This window comes from Culex quinquefasciatus, chromosome 1 (genome assembly GCF_015732765.1).
Source record: "Culex quinquefasciatus strain JHB chromosome 1, VPISU_Cqui_1.0_pri_paternal, whole genome shotgun sequence".
In the NCBI taxonomy this organism is placed as follows: domain Eukaryota; kingdom Metazoa; phylum Arthropoda; class Insecta; order Diptera; family Culicidae; genus Culex; species Culex quinquefasciatus.
This window is the reverse complement of record NC_051861.1, coordinates 76742519-76763011: the sequence shown is the minus strand read 5'-3', so window position 1 is coordinate 76763011 and position 20493 is coordinate 76742519. Positions and strand designations below refer to the sequence as shown.

The 20493-nt window shown below is 36.3% G+C and overlaps 1 protein-coding gene across 2 annotated transcripts in view; it reads right to left on the bottom strand.

Moving 5' to 3' along the window:
* LOC6051834 overlaps positions 1-20493 on the bottom strand; it is a 113178-nt gene that overhangs the window by 13538 nt on the left and 79147 nt on the right. For both annotated transcript variants that reach the window (XM_038249184.1, XM_038249183.1), the window contains exons 2-3: positions 11121-11326; positions 10309-10873 (exon numbers count right to left, since the gene is read on the bottom strand). In XM_038249184.1, the coding sequence (XP_038105112.1) occupies positions 10309-10790 (482 nt within the window). In that variant the 5' untranslated portion in view covers positions 10791-10873; positions 11121-11326. The remainder of the gene's footprint in view (positions 1-10308; positions 10874-11120; positions 11327-20493) is intronic.

Here is a 20493-nt window from a genome sequence, read left to right as displayed (position 1 = left end):
TGAGCTTGAGACCGCGCCACCAAAGCGTGTTTTGAGACCGCTCGAATGAGAAAGAGTGTAGTTTGAGGGTCTACTCAAAGGTGTGGAAGAGTTTGAGACCGCACCACCACAGCGTGTTTCTGAGGACCGCTAGGCAGTCATAATTTCTAAAAAAAAAATCGATCGTCTTAAGTAAAGGGAAAAGAAAAGTTAGCGCTTACTACTAAAAATAAACAAGAAGAGTGCGGTAGATCAGACCACTCTGTAGAGTTAAAAGAAAGGTGTATTTTAGAAGCCCACTCTTAAACGAAGAAGGAAGAGTGCATTCGTAGAGACCGATCGGAAAAGGGAATAAAAAAAGAGTCGCTGATCGGTGGATGAGGATTGTGAGTATGTTCAAACATGTGCTTCGAACTACTGAGTGGCTTAAATCGCTCAGAGTGCGCCAGGAACGTAACAAATGGCTTAGTTGTTTTCTTAGACTTGTGTTTTCATTAAGTTGTACATTTTGGTTATGTAGAGTCTGGTTTTCGCAGAAAATGAAGCATGCCAACTCAGTCACGTTCTAGCAAAATTCTAGCAGAGTTCTCACAAAGCTGGATGTTCTTACAGCATTCTAGCAAAACCAGCTCTGCTAAAATATTTCGGGTCTGGGAAATACCTTAATGTGGGTTTAAATAATTTAAGATTTGAGAAAGATCAATCGAAGGTTACCGTGACTAGTTTAGGTTTATCGTTTACAATAACTGGGTGCCGGGTGTTAGAGACAGGGGAGGTTGAGAAAATTAGACAGAGAGAAGGTTAGATAAGGACAGAGTTAGAGAATGAAAGAGTTTAGTAGATAGGTTTAGAAGGATAGAGGGATAGATAGATTAACATAGAGAGGTGAACCGCTCGTCAAAGGGAAAGGAGAGAAGCCGGGCTATTTGAAGAAAAAAGAGAAGTGTGGAATTATGTGAACCACACGGTAAAGATAAAAAGAGAAGTCTGATGAACCATTGGGAAAGAAAAAGACAAAAGTGTGTTCAGGCATCCCACTCAAAAGAAAAGAGGGAACAGATTAGTTATGCGAAACAAGATCTTATGTTAGAGAGAATGTTTAAATCATTTAATCACTCAGGAAACGGAACAGGTAAATTATAAAAATTTTGCCCGATTTTAGAAGGAATCTTAAACGACGGCCATAAAGAGAATTAGAAAATGTTAGAATGATGACCTTTGTGAAAAGTGAAAAGAAGAAAATGATGAAAGAATTAGTTTTTGCGAAATTTGAAGTCTTCGGAAAACTTAGCGAAGGAAATTTATTTTAACAAGCGTTGATCAAAATGTATTTAGGCGGACGAGTGATAAGAGAAAATGCGAAGCGTGATGGTAGAAATATTGTCAGCCTGTATGGATCAATTAAACCGCGCACTGGACTAATAATCCAGTGTTAGTCAGATTCCGCGGCGAACACAAAAAACTCCTAAGTGTTAAATTGGTATTCGCCATTCCGGAACACAACAAAGGAACCTTTTTATCCGAAACATTTTTATAGATACTTGCCCATGTTAGTTTTAGATGTAATATGTACAATTCAACATTACATCAAATTATTTTATTTTAGAGAGGAAGGGAGATGTGTGGGCACACGCATGAGAGCGTGCCAGTCTATGTAGAGAGTGCCTATTGCACTCTCGCAGTGACAACAGGGAACTGCTCGATGACAGCGTGCGGCTGCCAGTCGGGCAGTCGCATCTCAGCAAGCGGACAAGCGAGAAGCACGTCGCGGTCCGTGATCACTCCCACGTGGTGGGTGATTTCCTGGAGGCAGTTTGCGGCTACACACATGGTTCTCAGGAACGGTCTAACTAATTTGGTTCGTTTCAGGATTGTTTTGTGCCTTAATTTATGCTTAACAAAGTGTACTATTGAAAATTGAAAATAATTTAACCATTTCATTGCATTAGGAATTTCAAGTAAAACATTTTTTGGATGCATTTTGGACTTATTGAATGTATTTTGGAGACATCGTTGAACCTATTTTGGACCCACACTCTGATTGGTTGAAATTTTGACAACTTGAATTGCGGCGTGCGGCGTCAAAACGCACACTTACAAAAGCTCGGGTTGATAAACCAAAGGGCCTATCCACGATTTAAATTGGAAAATATTTATTTCAGAATTTAAATAATTATTACAAAATAATTGATTTGAATTTGAAAACGTGTTTTAATTATATTGAATGGAAAACTCACGCATCCTTAGCAAGTCGCTGTCCTATTTTCCAATTTGCGTATTCTTACGACTAAATGTTCAAGCATTAGAATATAGAAAAGGGTTGAGACCAAGGGGCTGGAAACTCTTAGAGCTATAATTATTATGTTAACCAGTATATCAAAATATATGTTAGTATACTTATTATTTCCTTCACATATCGCCAGTATACTTACCAATATACTGAGAGTATTTTAATATACTGACAGTTTATTGCTTTTCGGTTAGTATACTAATAAGTATACTGGAATATCGTTAGTATACTCAGTATTCTTAAGTAATATTAGAGTTTCCAGCCCCTTGGTTGAGACGTTATTATACGCAGAGCTGAAGTTCAAATATTACCTATTAAACAATCAAGAAATTTTAAAGGGAGATTATAGCTTGTAACTTGGTGTGAAACTTTCGCATCTGTTATGTTAAACTTTACAGTCGCTTGACAGAAAGTTTAACTACATGTTTCACTTTTAAAAAACAATGTAAGATTTGACAAGATTGCCTACCGTTCGGATCGGCTAGGAGGGGCGTAGTTTCAAAATTGATTATATTATAGGTGTTGAATAAACCATTTAACTAGTTATGTCTCAAATCAAAAAATATATAAAAGTACAAAATTAGACTACATCCTCATAGTTAACATCGCATTTACCTCCAATACCACAATTTGTTTTCGAAGATTTTTATTTTTCTAACAGTTGCAATGATTTCATTTTATCTCTCCTTTCCGGAGCTTGCAGGAAACGATCCGGGATGGTCTGAAAGCTGCAATTTGACTAAACTAGCTCTCCATTCATCGAAATTGTTTCACACACCTCTTCTTTCAAAATCTCTTAGATTGTTTTTTTCGAAATGATTTAAATTCCCACAAAAATTTATAAATTTTCAAAGCTGGAGATACAGTTACACTTCAGAATAAGGAAAAATGAACAATAATCGAAATATTTTGATCAAATTTATGGTTTATTTGTGTTTCTAATATGATTGACGCAGTAATCTAAAAGTGTAATTTATTATAAGACAACGCTGTCCATTGTGTAAAAATACGTTATAAATACCTGTATTTCTAATTATAAGCCTAATAGCTGGCAAGAAAAAATATTTTTTTGTGAAATCTCAAGAGATACCCCTAGGTTCAATTGTTTAGGCAATAATAAGTAACTGTGCCTGTTTTGAGCCAAATCGGTTAATCATCATCGTTCCAATACACTCACATCGCACTAACACATCGACATTGGTGATGATGAGGCGTTTCACCTTAAAAAGTCGCTTTTTATCGTTAAAGTTTATATGGGGAAAATCGCAAAAATGTTTTCAGAAAACATCATTTCAGTATTTTTCTGCCAGGTGGCACGGGTCTCGCCCAAAATAGTCCAAGTGTGAGATCCTGTTGGAAATTCAATTCCCTGCAACTTTGTCGAAGGGTCCACAACGATCCGAGTTGATCCTGATGAATTATTAGCAATGCGATGAAAAGAAATCGGCTTATATACTGGGTATATAAGAAGTACATAAGAAAATATTTAAAAATAACCTAAAATCAGGATCATCTCGGATCGTTTTGCACCCTTCGGCAAAGTTGAGAATCTTACACTTGGACAATTTTGGGCAAGACCTGCGCCACCTGGCAGAAAATACTGAAACGATGTTTTCTGCATACATTTTTGCGTTTTCCCCATATAAACAACAACGATAAAAAGCGACCCTTAAACCTTAATACTTATTTTTGCCTAAGGAATCGAGTCAGAGGGTATCGCTGATGTCGATTATTTTATTGTTTTCCAGTAGAGAGCATTTAAAAGACGTGCAGATGACAATTCAAAGCATTTTTAACTTTTATAATTCGTATATTTATCGAAAACTGATCGACTAGCGCTTAGGACCTTTTTAAAACTAACCCTAGATTTTTTCAAATAAATTCATACGACCTTATCGAAACCACTCTTGAGCAAGGTTGACAGCGCCTGTCGCGGTGACAGCTGACGATTGAATGAACTAGGCCCTTTTGGTTTTTGAATCGTTTCCAGTTCAATTCCAGCAGGGTAGCCAGATTGCATTTTTGAAGCAAATATTAATTAATAGGTGCAGCTGAATTGAGGAAAATGAGGCTGCGAGAAAAATATATCAACATCAGTTTAAATTTTAGGTCAGATTGCAATCAGTCTTAAAATCATCCCTACCTTTATTATTAATTTGCATGTTTATCATTAAAAAATCATATTTTCATTGTTTCTGTTTATCATTTGCTTTTTAAAGCTTAGTTTTATTTGAAATAATTACAGTCGGAAAAACTAATCTAAATTATTAAGTAAAAACTTGGCATTAAATTTCAATTAAGTATCGAAATAAATTCATAAACAAAACTGGCAACACCTTGTTATACATGTATTGGTGATAGCCTTGAACTGAAGGAAAAGTAGCTCCAAAAACTGATCCAACGCGGCTGATTTGAAATTATTTTTTCAATTGAGTTTTTTTAACTATAGATCAGTAATTTCAACGGTTTAGTGACTAAAAACATATAAGTATTAAATAAATAACACTTACATTACTCGGAAACCGGCTGAAAATAGCTTGATGCTAGTGTAAAACAGAAAGTTGTACAAGGTGTCCCGAGCCAAAAGTGATAAGCAACGAGGCCGAAATTTTTGGACCTAATCGATGTGCTAGGAAAATTATAGGAAATGCGAGTGACATTGGAAAAAGTGGCTGAACAAGCGGAAATAATCAAAAATGTTAACATTTTTGGAAGAGGTAAGCTACAAAACGATCCTGCTTACACTTTCTGTTGGTTGGATTCAGTAAATTCGTACTTTAAAAGCCTGAACTACCTCGATTAATAAAAATAGGTCCAAAATAGGTACTAGGTCCAAAATAGGGTCATATACCCTACTTTGAATGTTTTTTTTTGTTTTTTTCTTGTAAAAAATATGAATTTCTTTGACATTTTTTTTCCTTCGTTTTTATATTTGAAAATGTCTGAAATTGCTCTTAATTTCCATATTGTGTAGAACATAAACTGGGCTGGAAGATTTCTGTTCTAGTTTTCAAAAATGAGTACAACTAAATGTTTGTGATACAGAATTCATTGATATTCTTTCAAACATTAGCAGGACTCTATTTGCCGTGGTTATAGCGCCACAATTCGCTCTTGTTTTTGTAATTTCTTCGGGTATGGGGATTTTTGGATTACGAGGTGTACTAACCTTTTTTTTAGATTTTTGAATGTTTATTTTTTAACATGAATGGTTCGTTGAAAATTAAATTTGGAAATAAACATATTTGTGAGGTTTTGTATCCTCTTCAATTATTCTTGCTATGAAAAAGGGTCATCCAATAATCTTGACCCAAGATTTCAGTGACGTTTCGCTGAATATCAAATAAAATATTAAACAAGAGTAAATTTGTCAGAAATATTTTGTAGTGATAAGGCTGGTACAAATATTGACAAAAACTTTTTTAAATATTTGCATCGGCCTAATTGCAATCTCTCTACATAAATTAAAGTCAAAATTACGATGTTCGTGAATTGATACTAAATTAAAAATTAAAGGGGGAAATAAAGGTCTTGAAAATAATTCAAGGGGAGAATTGGTCAAAAATGGCTGAGAACCACTTATATGGTGGATTCATTCAATCAAAATACCATCGTTTCTTCCAAACAAGTTTAACAAATTAAGCTTCAATTCTCATTTGATAACCTATCCAACGATAATACCTTTCAATAACAGTGCTGAAAATTTCTACTTTGCAGCACTAAAATGGGCGCTGAAAAGTTGAATTTTTCAACGTCTTTTGGAATTGCAAAAAATGTTGCAAGCAAAACTTGATTTTTGCAGCACTCGTCGTATTTATCCTACTCGGCAAACCTAGAGAGCCTATATAAAAAAGTGAGGACTAAACCAATCATTCCCAAACTTTGGGGAGTTGTTTAGGACCCCAAAAGGATATGGGGGGATATGGGAAAAATCATTTTTTTGAATATTAATATTTAAAAAATCCAAGTTTCACGCTGTACTAAAACCGGATTTATATTCGGATGCTCTACAACTTTCCCGAAGAGAGTATGGTGCTAACTTGCTCCTGACAGAAGATACAGCGTCCTCAAAACTCGTCTAGAACGTGATTTTCGAGCAAAAAACACGTTTTAGACGAGTTTTGAACACGCTGCATCTTTTTTAGGAGCAAGTTAGCACCATACTCTCTTCGGGAAAGTTGTAGAGCATCTTTCAGAGTATTCGAATATGAATCCGGTTTAAGTACAGAATGATTCCCATAGAAAAATTAATCGCTTTGCGCAAAGTGAGGGCTAAACTGATCGCTCCAAACTTTGGGAAAGGAACTTAAAAGTTGCTGTGCTCATTAGATTTGGATAATTTTATTTATTTTTTCCATACAACCATATTACACCCAAATGACCCACTCCATGGCGCAGTCATTGGTTTCTTGTTGCAACAATTAATTTTGTTGCGTTGCAGTAAACTTCCCCAACACGGACGGGAACTTCAAACATTGAAATAAGGCAATTACAACCGAAAAGTGGTCACTCGTCACCAGTGAAGTTCTACAGATCTTTTCCTCATGACAATTTCTACACAACGTCGTACGTCTAGAATAATTCTTCTGGCATTTCGGTGGTAGGCCTAACATAGAATTTGGTTCGCCGCACAAATCAGCACTTCCCGCGCTGGGCCTACTGTGCCTATTCGAATTCAGGAGGATGCCAAGGGAATGAAGCAAAAAGCTGCGTCCTTTCATACAGGTTCCCTGCAAGAAGAGCCGTATCTTGTTCCACAAAATGAAGACTTGTGGATAGGGAAGGCCCAGGACTCTCAGTCGCAACAGTGTTAATTGTTCGTTGTTTACTCCAGGCACTATTGTTGTCAGATTAGTTCGCTGAAGCTGAGTGTCCGACTTATTGTTCCAGGCGTGCGCACCCAAGCCATCCGAATCTCCGTTTTAGTCCAGTTAAGAGCATTGTTTGACCTCCTCCAATTCATTCTACAGTTCTAGAATCCAGAAATGATGACTGTCCAATAACCACTGTTTATTGAACGAATGAAGAAAAAATTTCAAGCGAAGTAATCGTTTCTTTCGTTTCCTGTAATTCCCGAGTGGCTTGGGATCTAGCAGAGCACTATTTGACCTCCTACCATTCGTTCTTCAATTCTTGAATCCAGGGATGATGATACTGTCCAGATACCACTGCTCACTGAACGATAGCGGAATCTGAGAATATTATAGTTTTTTGTGGGTCTTCGCCAAGTAGTGCGATAGCTTTGCGGATGGCAAAGCTTCCGCCGAAAAGATTAGATTTGAACATTGAGATGGAAGGTGGTATAGGTTGTTCCTAGTGTACCAATCACAACTCCAAATCCAACTACTTCTTTGTGTTTCTGTACTCGTGTACCTACCAAAAAATGTCCGAACGCTGCAGCGACCTTGCAGGCAGGGTCACCAGTTATCCAGTTATGGTACAGTCGACGAAGGTCGGTTGGTCCCAAGGGCAATTCAGCGTATCGGAATGGTAATTGATCGAACTCGGTAATGTTTAAAATTAGATTCCACGATTTGATGGATTCTTTTGTGTTAAATGCTTGTTGGGTGTGGATGAAACAAAGATCGACGAAGAACTACTAAGTTATAAAAAAAACCCGATTTAATCCCACCAGGGGTGAGATAGAGCCTTTCTTACTAAAGAATATAACTTCTCTCAATTCACAACATCGACTTGATACAAAAAATCTTATGATGAAAGCAAGGTATTATTAATGATGTGTTTTCTAAAAGAAATTGAAAACGCAATTTTCACCTATCGAATATTTTTAATCGTACAAATTTTAGCTTCCAATGCGCAAGTGACGACACACACCGCGGTTTTGGTTTTCTAGTTTTGGTACGAGCCCAAAACCGAACAAAGCAGGCGCAAAGCAAAACCGAGTTAACCGCACAGTGGGAAGCTTGCCATTCAGCGTCTACGAAAGTGAGAGAGTCAGAGATAGATATTTTTACAACCGCACCACTACACACTCAATCGCAATACCTTAGGAAGATAGCCATTGGCGTCGCGAGCATTGAAAACTTTGAAAACGATATAAAGCTCAGAAGCTTCGAAAGCTCCTATTGGAATCCAATGAACTCCGTTAAATAAAACGACACGACAAATGAAGCCTACTTCAAGGCGATTTTAGGAGCACACGGGAAACAAATTGATTGTACCCGGATGAATGTCCTATGTCAAAAAAGTTTCTGCATAAACATTGGACAGTTATGCAAAAACGGACAGAGCAAAAGAAACCGAAAAGCTACGATATCTTACATGTTGAAGGAAACATCGGTAGACAAGCTACTACGAACGAGTATAAGACGAGCCGAAACATATGCGCCAGCATTCTCGCGCCAGTATTCGAAGCTCAACTTGACAACTTGGCGACGAAGCGTCGAAGCGTCGAAGCGTCGAAGCGTCGAAGCGTCGAAAATCTATGCAGTGTGATTTTTTAGCGATTTTTCGGTTTAAAATTCATGCTGAATCGACATATTTACGAAGCTGGAAATGACGTCCTGGCTTAAAGTAAAACCTATACCTTTCTTTAGTAAGAAAGGCAAAAAGTAAATCGTACTATAAATTGATCCGGATTGCCGATCGATGTCGAATTTGTTTCAGATGCTCACTCATGGTCTGTACTATGAATGTAGCAAGAAATTTCGAATAAAATCAGAAATGAAAAATGTTGCCGAAGGTCACCAGGTGGGCTTTTACCTTTTTTTAGGGATTTTGTTTCTTATGATAGGTCAATCAAACGGCTCTAACTCCAGAACCATATTATGAATCTGGATGAAAATTTGGGAGGTTGTAGGGCTCGAAAAATGCAATTTTTGAGATAAATAAAAGGTATGAAAATGAAAAATTTTGACCATATTTTCATTTGAAAACTGTGTATTTTCTGGAAAAGTCTGGCCGCATCCGAAAACAGATGGATAATTCGAAATTTGCGCGGCAACTCGCCCAGGTTCAGCACACTAGCTTTCATCTGCATTTAGGAGAATCGAAATCGGATTTATGGGAGCTGAGAACGGCGCGACAAAAAATTTGCAAAATTTTACCACATACGAACATCACTCGACCTCCACGGAATTTATTTTCTCAAAATTCGAGGGTTCGAGATAGACGAGTTCTGTCAAAGTGAATCGATAGAGCGTCGAAAATCGATGCAGTGTGATTTTTTAGCGATTTTTCGGTTTAAAATTCATGCTGAATCGACATATTTACGAAGCTGGAAATGACGTCCTGGCTTAAAGTAAAACCTATACCTTTCTTTAGTAAGAAAGGCAAAACAGTTCATTTTCATCGTAACAAACAGGAATTGTCAAAAGTTTTGTGATTTCTCTCAAGAATTCACCTTTTGTGGAATCGATTCAAATAAAGTTTCGCACATTTTGCAAGTATCTTGGTTAAACAGTGCAGACTCGATAATCCGAAGGCCTTGGCAAAATTTCACTTCGGATAATCAAATCACTAAAAAATGCCTTTCGATGTCTTATTTTTGATGTTGAGCTTTCGTATGACCCTTAAACTACTGTAATGTAAATTAGAAATTTTTTATCCATGCTGGCGGCCAAAATGGCAATGATGAAAAATTAAAAAAATATTTTTTTTTATTTTACAGGTAATTTACCAATTAAATTTGACTAAAATGGGGTCGCAGAACACGAATTCGATGTTTTTTTATGATCGTGATTCGATTATGCGAAGTCTCATTCAAACTTTCGGATAATCGAATTTCGGATAATCGAGTCTGGACTGTATCTCAAAAGCCTTATGAAACTTTATGTTTGTGTTTCATGTACCAGCAAGATCAATATTTATTTTATATTCTTATGCAGAGTTCGAAACCATCCTGATTGATGACAGTTTGCCAGATGCCTCGTTTGCCCATGAGGGTGCGTGTCATGACTAAATTATAGTATAAAGCACGAACGAAGGATTGTGTCTAAGATAGACTCTTGTGTTGTAGTAAATAATTCGCTCTTTTGAAATAGTGTTATCAAACAATAAGCAATAAGCGCCAAACTTACCTCCCCACTCCACTGCCAACCGCCTTCAGTGGCATCTTCTCGGTGTAGATGTAATCCCAGTTGTCGATCTTGATCGACTCCGATCGGAAGCGGTGCCTTCGGAAACGATCAACACTGGCCCCACCATCACAACTTCCCCCGCCACTCCCTGCTCCTCCACCTCCTCCTCTACCACCACACTGACAATGATGACCCACGACTTGCACTACCGAGTTGTCCCCCACGTTGGCCACATCCGGCAGGGGCGGCGGCAGTTCACAGGTTCCGTTGCCACCGCCCGGGGTTTGCACCAGAATTTGCGGATATCCGGCGCCCATCACGCAAAAGTTTGGATTCGATTCGACCAGATTGGTCGGGCCCGTCAGGCAGGCCGGTTCCACGATCGAGCTGTACGTTCTACCCCGGGAATCGACGCGCAGCTGAACGACGGCCATCTTCGTTAGGATCGATGGCCATGTTTTACTGTACTTGAGGGGAGTCATTTTCCGCCCGGGGCCAATTTACGGCGCCAAATTTTGTCTATTGCTGGGAGCATCTGAGCCATCAACGGTTTACTAGCAATTCTCTAGAAAAACGAAGTTTTTGAATTATTATTTTGCAATGAAATTTCAAAGGTACAAAAATTTTAACTAATTTTTGTAAAAGCCGATCGAATGAAACAAAATGGCTCTCAAGACCAGACAAGAATAAAAGAAAATATTGACTCTGCGAAATCTCAAAGAATAACACTTTTTAACTTGATGTTTATGGCAGCACTGCTATCGTTTTAGAGCATTCGCGAAATAAAGCAAGCAAGTAAAATTCATTAATACCACCCGATACAGCGCGAAACTTTGAACGGAGATGCAACTGCTGCTACTGCTCGAATTTTATGGGGCCAGACATCGTTAAAAGATGACACTTTGCCTGGCATGTACTGGCTGAAGAATTATTACTGTTGCGATTGTGCCCGGAACCATTGACCCCGTTTTTCATATTTTCGAAAAAGACACACACTCCGCTAAGACTGGACCGATTCCTGGAAGAAAATATAAAAGGAGAAAAAGAAAATCGTTATTGTTTCTACACCGCAATGATACTCATTAATTTGGATATAGGAAACATTTTGATAACTTTGATTTTCTCTTCTTTTCTTTACAAAATTACGAATGCTAAAATACTAAAATACTAAAATACTAAAATACTAAAATACTAAAATACTAAAATACTAAAATACTAAAATACTAAAATACTAAAATACTAAAATACTCAAATACTAAAATACTAAAATACTAAAATACTCAAATACTAAATTACTAAAAAACTAAAATACTAAAATACTAAAATACTAAAATACTAAAATACTAAAATACTAAAATACCAAAATACTAAAATACTAAAATACTAAAATACTAAAATACTAAAATACTAAAATACTAAAATACTAAAATACTAAAATACTAAAATACTAAAATACTAAAATACTAAAATACTAAAATACTAAAATACTAAATTACTAAAATACTAAAATACTAAAATACTAAAATACTAAAATACTAAAATACTAAAATACTAAAATACTAAAATACTAAAAACTAAAATACTAAAATACTAAAATACTAAAATACTAAAATACTAAAATACTAAAATACTAAAATACTAAAATACTAAAATACTAAAATACTAAAATACTAAAATACTAAAATACTAAAATACTAAAATACTAAAATACTAAAATACTAAAATACTAAAATACTAAAATACTAAAATACTAAAATACTAAAATACTAAAATACTAAAATACTAAAATACTAAAATACTAAAATACTAAAATACTAAAATACTAAAATACTAAAATACTAAAATACTAAAATACTAAAATACTAAAATACTAAAATACTAAAATACTAAAATACTAAAATACTAAAATACTAAAATACTAAAATACTAAAATACTAAAATACTAAAATACTAAAATACTAAAATACTAAAATACTAAAATACTAAAATACTAAAATACTAAAATACTAAAATACTAAAATACTAAAATACTAAAATACTAAAATACTAAAATACTAAAATACTAAAATACTAAAATACTAAAATACTAAAATACTAAAATACTAAATACTAAAATACTAAAATACTAAAATACTAAAATACTAAAATACTGAAAAAATACTAAAATACTAAAATACTAAAATACTAAAAATACTAAAATACTAAAATACTAAAATACTAAAATACTAAAATACTAAAATACTAAAATACTGAAATACTAAAATACTAAAATACTAAAATACTAAAATACTAAAATACTAAAATACTAAAATACTAAAATACTTAAATACTAAAATACTAAAATACTAAAATACTAAAATACTAAAATACTAAAATACTAGAATACTAAAATACTAAAATACTAAAATACTAAAATACTAAAAACCAAACGCGTCTTTAAAAGAATATCGTTGTTCCATAATTCTTAAAAAATGCAATGTTAACGGTCCATCTTAAGTTTCAATTCAGCTTAGCAGCTTGTGAATCAGCCCAAAACTAGGCTAAACTTAAAAATGTAATCGTATCAAAAATTCATGCCAACACTTCGCTTCCACTGTCAACTTTCTCTGCAAATCCGTGCAATCTCTCGCCCCCAAAGTAAGCCAGTGCTGTGTCCGATACACTCAACCCCCGGTGGTTGGTCAATTTTTCGTCTGACACTTTTTTAGTTTGTACCCCGTTGGTTGGTCAAAGTCAAATTAAAAAGTGACGAACTGTCACTATTTACACGGCGCTCACGCACACTATCAAAACAAACGTTTGGTAGTGTGTGTGAACTCCGTGTAAAAGGTGTGTCAAACTAAAAAGTGACCCCATACGTTTGACAACATTTGGTGTCAAACCATCGGGGTTTGAGTGTAGTACGTTCCTCTTGCTGACTATAGGACCATACTTTACGGATCGACGCCGGCAAGTGTACCGGATAACAGCTGGATACGCCCGCCTGGTACCTTGTCAGGAAAAACATGAAATAGGAAAAAATACACGATAACTGAATCAAACCCCGGAAAGATAGATTGAAAAATGAGCACAAACTTTTCTTAGCTTCGTGCCGGTTAGAAACAGTGGGAACTTTATCAATCTGATCGTGAAAACGTTACTTAATCCACCTTAAGGTGGTTGGTGCCTTCCTCACATTAATATAATGTTGATAGGGTTGATAGTTTTTCAATCTATTGTACTCATTGGAAAGGTCTTTTGATTACGCATCTAAATCAGTTTCATCAAAATATTTGAGATCCGCCTTCAAAAAGTGCATAATAAAATCATGAACATAACTTTTGATAGGGTTGTCAGATCTTCAATTTTTTGGGTTCGTTGAAAAGGTCGAATGACAATTTTTTGATCAACTTCCCACCTCTCTGATCCCACTTACACACAGACATTTGCTCAGATTTTGGTCTTGAGTAGGTATGTATACGTGAAGGTAAGTCTAGGAGGTCTAATTAAGAAGTTCACATTAAATATGAAATTTTCAAGTGATTTTATAGCTTTCCGCAGTAAAGTGAGGAAGGCAACGCTGGCCTGACTGGAGTTCGCATCTATTTGGACGACATTCTGGTTGGCGGCATCTACACAACCTGCACGCTGTGCTCGAGCGCATCCGCGACTACGGTTTCCACCCCAGCTCTCCAAGGGTCTTTACCATGTAGACCGACCACAAACCTCTTCTCTCAATTTTTGGCTCGAACAAAGGTATCCCAGTCCAATCAGCGAACCGACTGCAGCTTTGAGCCATCATACTGCTCACCTACGACTTCTATATCGCGTACATCGCTAAGGATCAGTTTGGCTATGCGGACGTTCTCTCTCGTCTCATTAGCTAGCACAGCAAAGAAGACGACGATCGCCGCAATCTTGTTGGATGACGAACTCGAAGTTTGTATCAACTCGTCAGTCAGCAACTTCCTGGTCACGCACGCCCTGTTCCCGAAGGCTACAAAGAAGTCGAAGTCGATGCCAAATCAACATTTGATCTTCTGCCAGCTCCGTTTAAGCCGCCGAAGCCCACTCCTGCAAGCAAAAAGCAGAAAACTGACTTCGACCGGAAACATTGAGCTGTTGAAAGGTGTATCGCGACTGGTAACCTAATCTTAGCATAGTTGTTACTTCCCAAAGATTTTACGTGGGCGCCAGGGCAAGTGATCGAGAAATTCGGCGGGGTGAACTACGTCATCAAGCTCTCCAACCGTCCAATCAAGGTCGCTAACGCAACATCGGTGCAAGCTCAACCCGGCACGCTTCCGCTGGACAACTTTGGGATCGATTCGCAGCCACTGATGGGCGGAGATTTAACGTTCCGAGCAGAGCTCCGGATCGCTACACTCTGGGACGGAGATGTTGGGTTTCCATAGAACCACCAGCCGTTCCGAAAAATCGCGACACACTGTGCTTTTTGGTAGCAAAGCCAAGTCGAGAGAGGCGCGATCAAAGTTGTAGAACCTACCTTTAGTTTTTCATCATAATTCTAATTGCCGTCTAGAGAATAAACGTAATTTAATTGTCAGCCGTGCATCGTTTTTATTTCTTACGACTTTGTGGCCGCTCGTTTTGTTCGCGCTCCCGGGTACACAACAAACATAAACATCAGTTTGACGTTTGTGCAGCGACGCAGCAAGGCCAAATTCACGGAAAAAATATATTGCAGACTTTTTATCACCAAGCATTCTGTAAAACAGATGTGATTCAAATGTTTTTTTTTCTGATCGTTTCTAGAAATTGATTTAAAAGAACATTCCTAGTAACACATAAAACCAAAATATATGCATTTTAAAATTCATGTGATTTTTAAAAGTGCCGTAATCATCAAAATACAGTCTATTGCAGACTTTCGTGCAAGTTAATGCAGACTTCTCACGAAGCAAAAGTGCCAAACTGTGGCAACCGGGCGATACGCATGCTGCGCGTCGCGCGTAAGCAAAAAGACCCGGCCTTTGAGGTTATGCAAAAACCACCCTTTTTTGTAGCTACAAAAAAACTTTTGCGTGGCATAACTTTAAAAGTACTTCACTAAACTGAATAAAATTTAATAGGGTCTTAGGGGACCCCAAAACGAACAGAATAAGGCGGATCCGGCCAAAATCGGTTCAGTCAGTTCTGAGATAATCGTGTGGAAAAAAAATCATGTCTACACACATCCCCACAGACATTTGTTCAGAATTTGATTCTGAGTCGATAGGTATACGTGAAGGTATATCTAGGAGGTGTATTTAAGAAGTTCATTTTCCAAGTGATTTTATAGCCTTGCCTCAGTGAGGTGAGGAAGGCAAAAAAGGTTTATTTTAACTTCACTCTCATTTTTTACAAGCAGGTATACAATATCCATAAGAAATCTGCGACAGTATTAAAACATCTTTAAAGCTGTTCGAAAATAAACCTAACTTTTCCTCGACGTCATTTCCATCGGATGCTGCAGGCTGGAAAAATCGTACAGCCTCCCTGAGCAGCTCATAAATATTCATTCCAAGGGCGCCCCAAAATACTCAAATCGCTAGACTGCAAACTGGGTGGCTATCGCTTCGGAAAACAAAAACACACTTCAAAAATCATCGCAAGGAAGCTTAATTTTCTGATCTCTGGTGTTATGCAGAAGTAGCACGCCGGCAGCACTTAAAATCAACATTTGAGGAAAATTTAGGGGAAAATGTTAGGATATTATCAAAAGTGGTGTTTTTTTTATTTCCTCGTCAATACTTTTAGATCAAAATTTGTGAAAATTTTAAAAAAAGTGCAGTTTTCCCCTATTCTGGGAAATTTGTCCCAACTGTCTTCGCTGGCCCGGGTCGATTATGAAAAGCGTGTTTTATGATTTTCGATACCACCCCCCAAACAGTGCACCGTGTTGGTTAGCTGTCAAGTGGGAGGACTTTCACTTGCCCGCGATGCTTTTTTGGCGTCCCGTTGGCCGGCAGTTCAAAAGTGATAGCGGCGGAGGAGTTTTTTGATAAATTGTTTACAGTCCGGTCCGATTATCGATTAGTGCTCTGACCTGGTTACTTTTAAAGGACTTCGGTGAGTCCTCGAGAGAAGCGTCCTGTTGAGTTAAAGTTAACAAAAGTGAAGATTTTTAATATTTTTATTTTTATTTTGTTTGATATTGCAAAATTGCAGAATTTTTCAATGGTCGGACACCACATTTTGGTATTCTTTTGGTATTACAGTATTCTATCAAATTCCTCTGAAACTATGGGAAAATTATGACCAACTTTGACAAAATAATTAATTTTGCGCTAAAATGATGTCTCAAAGCGAATGCTTTCATTGAAAACGGGAAAATTCATACTTGATTTTAAACATTTTCGATATACTCCCTGCAGAAATGACTTTAAATTGTGGAAAATTCAGGATATTATATTTTGGTATTATTTTGGTATCAAATTTCTCTGAAACTATGGGAAATTTTTTACCAATTTTGACAAGATAATTAATTTTGCGCTAAAATGACTTGGAACCCAAAAATGTTGAGGCTGATTTTCATTTTTATATAAAATGTTAAAGCTGATTTTTTTTTTTAATATACCCACTAAGATTTTTTTTAAATCGTTGAAATTTCTCTAAGTCGAGATAAACATTTACTTTGAAAAATGAGTCAATCGACAGATTAAAGAATTTTGGTGAATTTCAATACAATTTAATTTTTTATTTTTCAATCTTGTTATTTTTCAGAAGCTTCAAGAACTTCAAGCACAAGCCGTTCATCAATGACAAATTATTCGATGTGGTGAAGAATATCACTAAGAACAACATGGAATCATCAGGTGAGTAGATTTGTCTGTTGCATATGGATCATTTCAGTTTTTTCACTTCACTTTCTGATAGTATCATAACCTTATGCCTCTCTAGTTTTTCATGTTTTAAAACCACAGTTCTTGCTTGTTTTTCTTCTTTAGAAATACACCGTTATCATTTAATTGTAATGAAATTCGTAGAGGCATAGTTTGGGACAATACAAAAATTACTGCTTACTTATTTATGCATAAAATGTTGGAAAAGATAACTAAAACACAGCCAAAGTTGACCCATCATAATACATTTTTCTAAACATTGACAAAGTTGCATAAAACAAGTCAAACTTCTAACCATGATATTTTTTCTTTCTAATGCTTTTTGCAGGTCAAAAATTGGTTTTAAAACTGATTTTTGGCAATTTTTTAGATTGAAGTTCCCTAGAGGCGGGGTTGGGTTGTACAGGGTTAAAAAGGAAAAAAAAGGTGAAGATATTTTTGTTTTTTATTTCCAAATTACTTACAATAATGTAGGTAACTTTTATTTGAGCTACCGTCAGTGGGGGTGACATTGTGTCTGGGGGGTGAGATTGGGTCAAAGTGAATTTTTACGGATTTTACCATTCCTCAGAATCTTCTAAATGAAACTGAATTCTGCTAAAAGGGTTGTGTAGGGGACATCTTAAGATGACTTCGTTGAAAAAATCTCGTTCCTAGAACAAATCCTGTTATTTTGGCAGCTGTCTAAAATTGAGGTACGTTTTTGGCCAAAAATGACCTCTCGAAAAATCATTTTTCTAATATGTTTGTTGGAATTGATCGAAAACTACCCATATGTTTGAAAATCTCCACTTCAAACATTGTAGCATCCCAAATAACATTTTTTTCCAGGAGTTCTACAAGAGCTCTTCAAGATAGCTACAGCATAGCAGTTTGTACCGCGGTATGATAAAATTCTCTTCAAAACTTCTTCAGGAGTTTGGAAGAGTACTTGAAGAGAGTTTTATCCTACCGCGGTCCAAACTGCTTTGCTGTAGCTATCTTGAAGAGCTCTTGTAGAACTCCTGGAAAAAAAAGTTACTTGGGATGTCCATACGATTCCCTCGAACAAGAAACACTGTTGGATGACTTTTTTACCATATCGTTGTATTTGAGGGGTGAGATTGGGTCAATTTTTAAGGTAGTGTTCATCAAAATCCCCCATATTTTGGAAAAATGTTAGTAAACTATCTAAGAACAAATCTACGTTGAAAGATTTTCGATGTTATTTAAATTGTTTTTGTTATTAAGAAATTACAAGAGGTGTATCGTTTTTTACCCATAGTCACCCCCACTGACGGTATTTACTATGTAAGTACTTCAAAACAGTAAAAAAACACTTTTTGAAAGCTCTCATTTGAGGTCAAAGTGTTGATAGGCTGAATGTAGAAAATAAATGAGAAATGGAATACTTTCCCTACTGCCAATTTTGTCAGAAGATAAGAATTTTGTAGTGTGAATATTTGTGACATATTTCTATGAAAAATTAAATATTGTTTTGGATATTATTCTCAAAATACTCCAAAGTTATCAAATTACATTCTATCATTAGAGAGAATTAAAGAAAACATATCCCACAAGCTCAAATTATTGCATGTCTTCAAAACTTTTCCAAGATGACCCAACTCTGGAGACAATATCACTCGACTAAGACCCAGAAACGATCCCTGAGGGGGGAGCAATTAAGTGTCTACCCTCTTCTCAAGTCTACTCAGTAATGAACATGACTCCGAGTAAATTGTCCAGAATGGGCAAGCTCACGCCAACCAGCATCATTCTTCAGGGGGAAACTGCACGCCGTCATCATCAAAAGTCCAACATCTCTTGCTGCTGCTTGCTGCTGGTGCTCTACATCATTGCCCAAGTTCCAGCAAAGAAGTGCACACATTCCGGCACGACGATCTGGGGAGAACGCATTGTCGGAACATCGCGCCAACTGGGTCAATCGGCCAGAGCGCCTCTTTTAATGGGGTCTCTCCTCTTCCGGATGTACTTATGATCTTTGTGTCTTCACAGTTCATGGTGGCCGGTCCTGCAACATGCTAAATTTGCTGCCTGCACCAGGGACAAAGCGAGTTTAAATTTTATTGTCTATTTTTCCAGTGAAAAATCTCCCCGACGAAAAACACAGTAATTGAAATGAACCCAGTTGCATCTTTAACCTGAATAAAGCACTTAAATAAAGCATTGTAAACCAAAATAATTTGGAATTGAACATTTCAAATCAACTCATCGCTTTATACTTTCCCAACTAAGAATGCATCTCTGAAGCACGCGACCAAAAATGTATCACAGAAACATCCGTTCCCTGCCAGAGGTGAAATGGCCCGGAAACAGATGCCATAAAGTCAGTCCCCCCCCCCCCTTTTTCATCCACTGACAATTCCAATCAGCATGAAATTGAACAGCCAAATGGCGCGGACTTTTTATTCGAGGAGAACAAACAAAAAATAGATTGCAGTTGTTTCATTATGCAAAAGGGTTGCGTTTTTTCGCACACAGTGGTGGGAATATTCACCACATTGTGGTGCTTCTCTTGATTAATGATGCTATCAGTGGTGTTTACTTTTTCTGGGGTGAATATGGATACAAGGGTATTCAATAAGGTGATAAATTTTAAGAAATATCGTGGATATTTAGTTAATCTTTTTGCTAAGCAACACGTAGGGGAGAGTGGGGAGACTTGATCCCCGGGGACACTTGATCCCAAGCCTGTATCTCGTCATCATGTGGGTAAAATAATTAGCTTCGTTCTAGAAAGTTGTGCGAAATCGACTAAAACTCATTGTAGAAAACAAAGAAAAAATGAAAAAATGTTTAGATTGAGTTACACACATTTTTCTAAAAAAAAACTGCATAAAACTTCCAAGAGATCTTTTTTCTTTGTTTTTATAAGTGTAAAAAACACTCAAAAATTATTAAAAAAATATTTTTTATACGTAAATTGTTTGATCAAAATATCAACTCCAAAACCCATACGCATTTGACGTTAAATGTATCGTTATACTTTTTTTACAATCAATTGTTTAAAAAAGTGCGTTTAGGGATACTTGATCCCTGCATTTTTACAGTCACTGGAATCAGCCTCAAGATTAAATAATTGGGCTGGGTTTTCGTACATAGTTTCCTTTAGTATAGTTGTACATAACTTACTGCAGTTTGAACCATTTTTCAAAAGTTTTGTTAACAAAAATTACCAGCTTTTGTAAACATGCCCAATTTTTGTCTAAAAAAGAAAATTTTAAGTTTTTAAATATTTTGCATGCTAAACTTGTTATATTTTGAACACAAACGTACATGTATAATGTGAAATTGCTGTAACTTATAGAAAATTAAAAGTTTGGATGAATAAGAAACATTTTGCTTAAGATTTCTTCAAAAT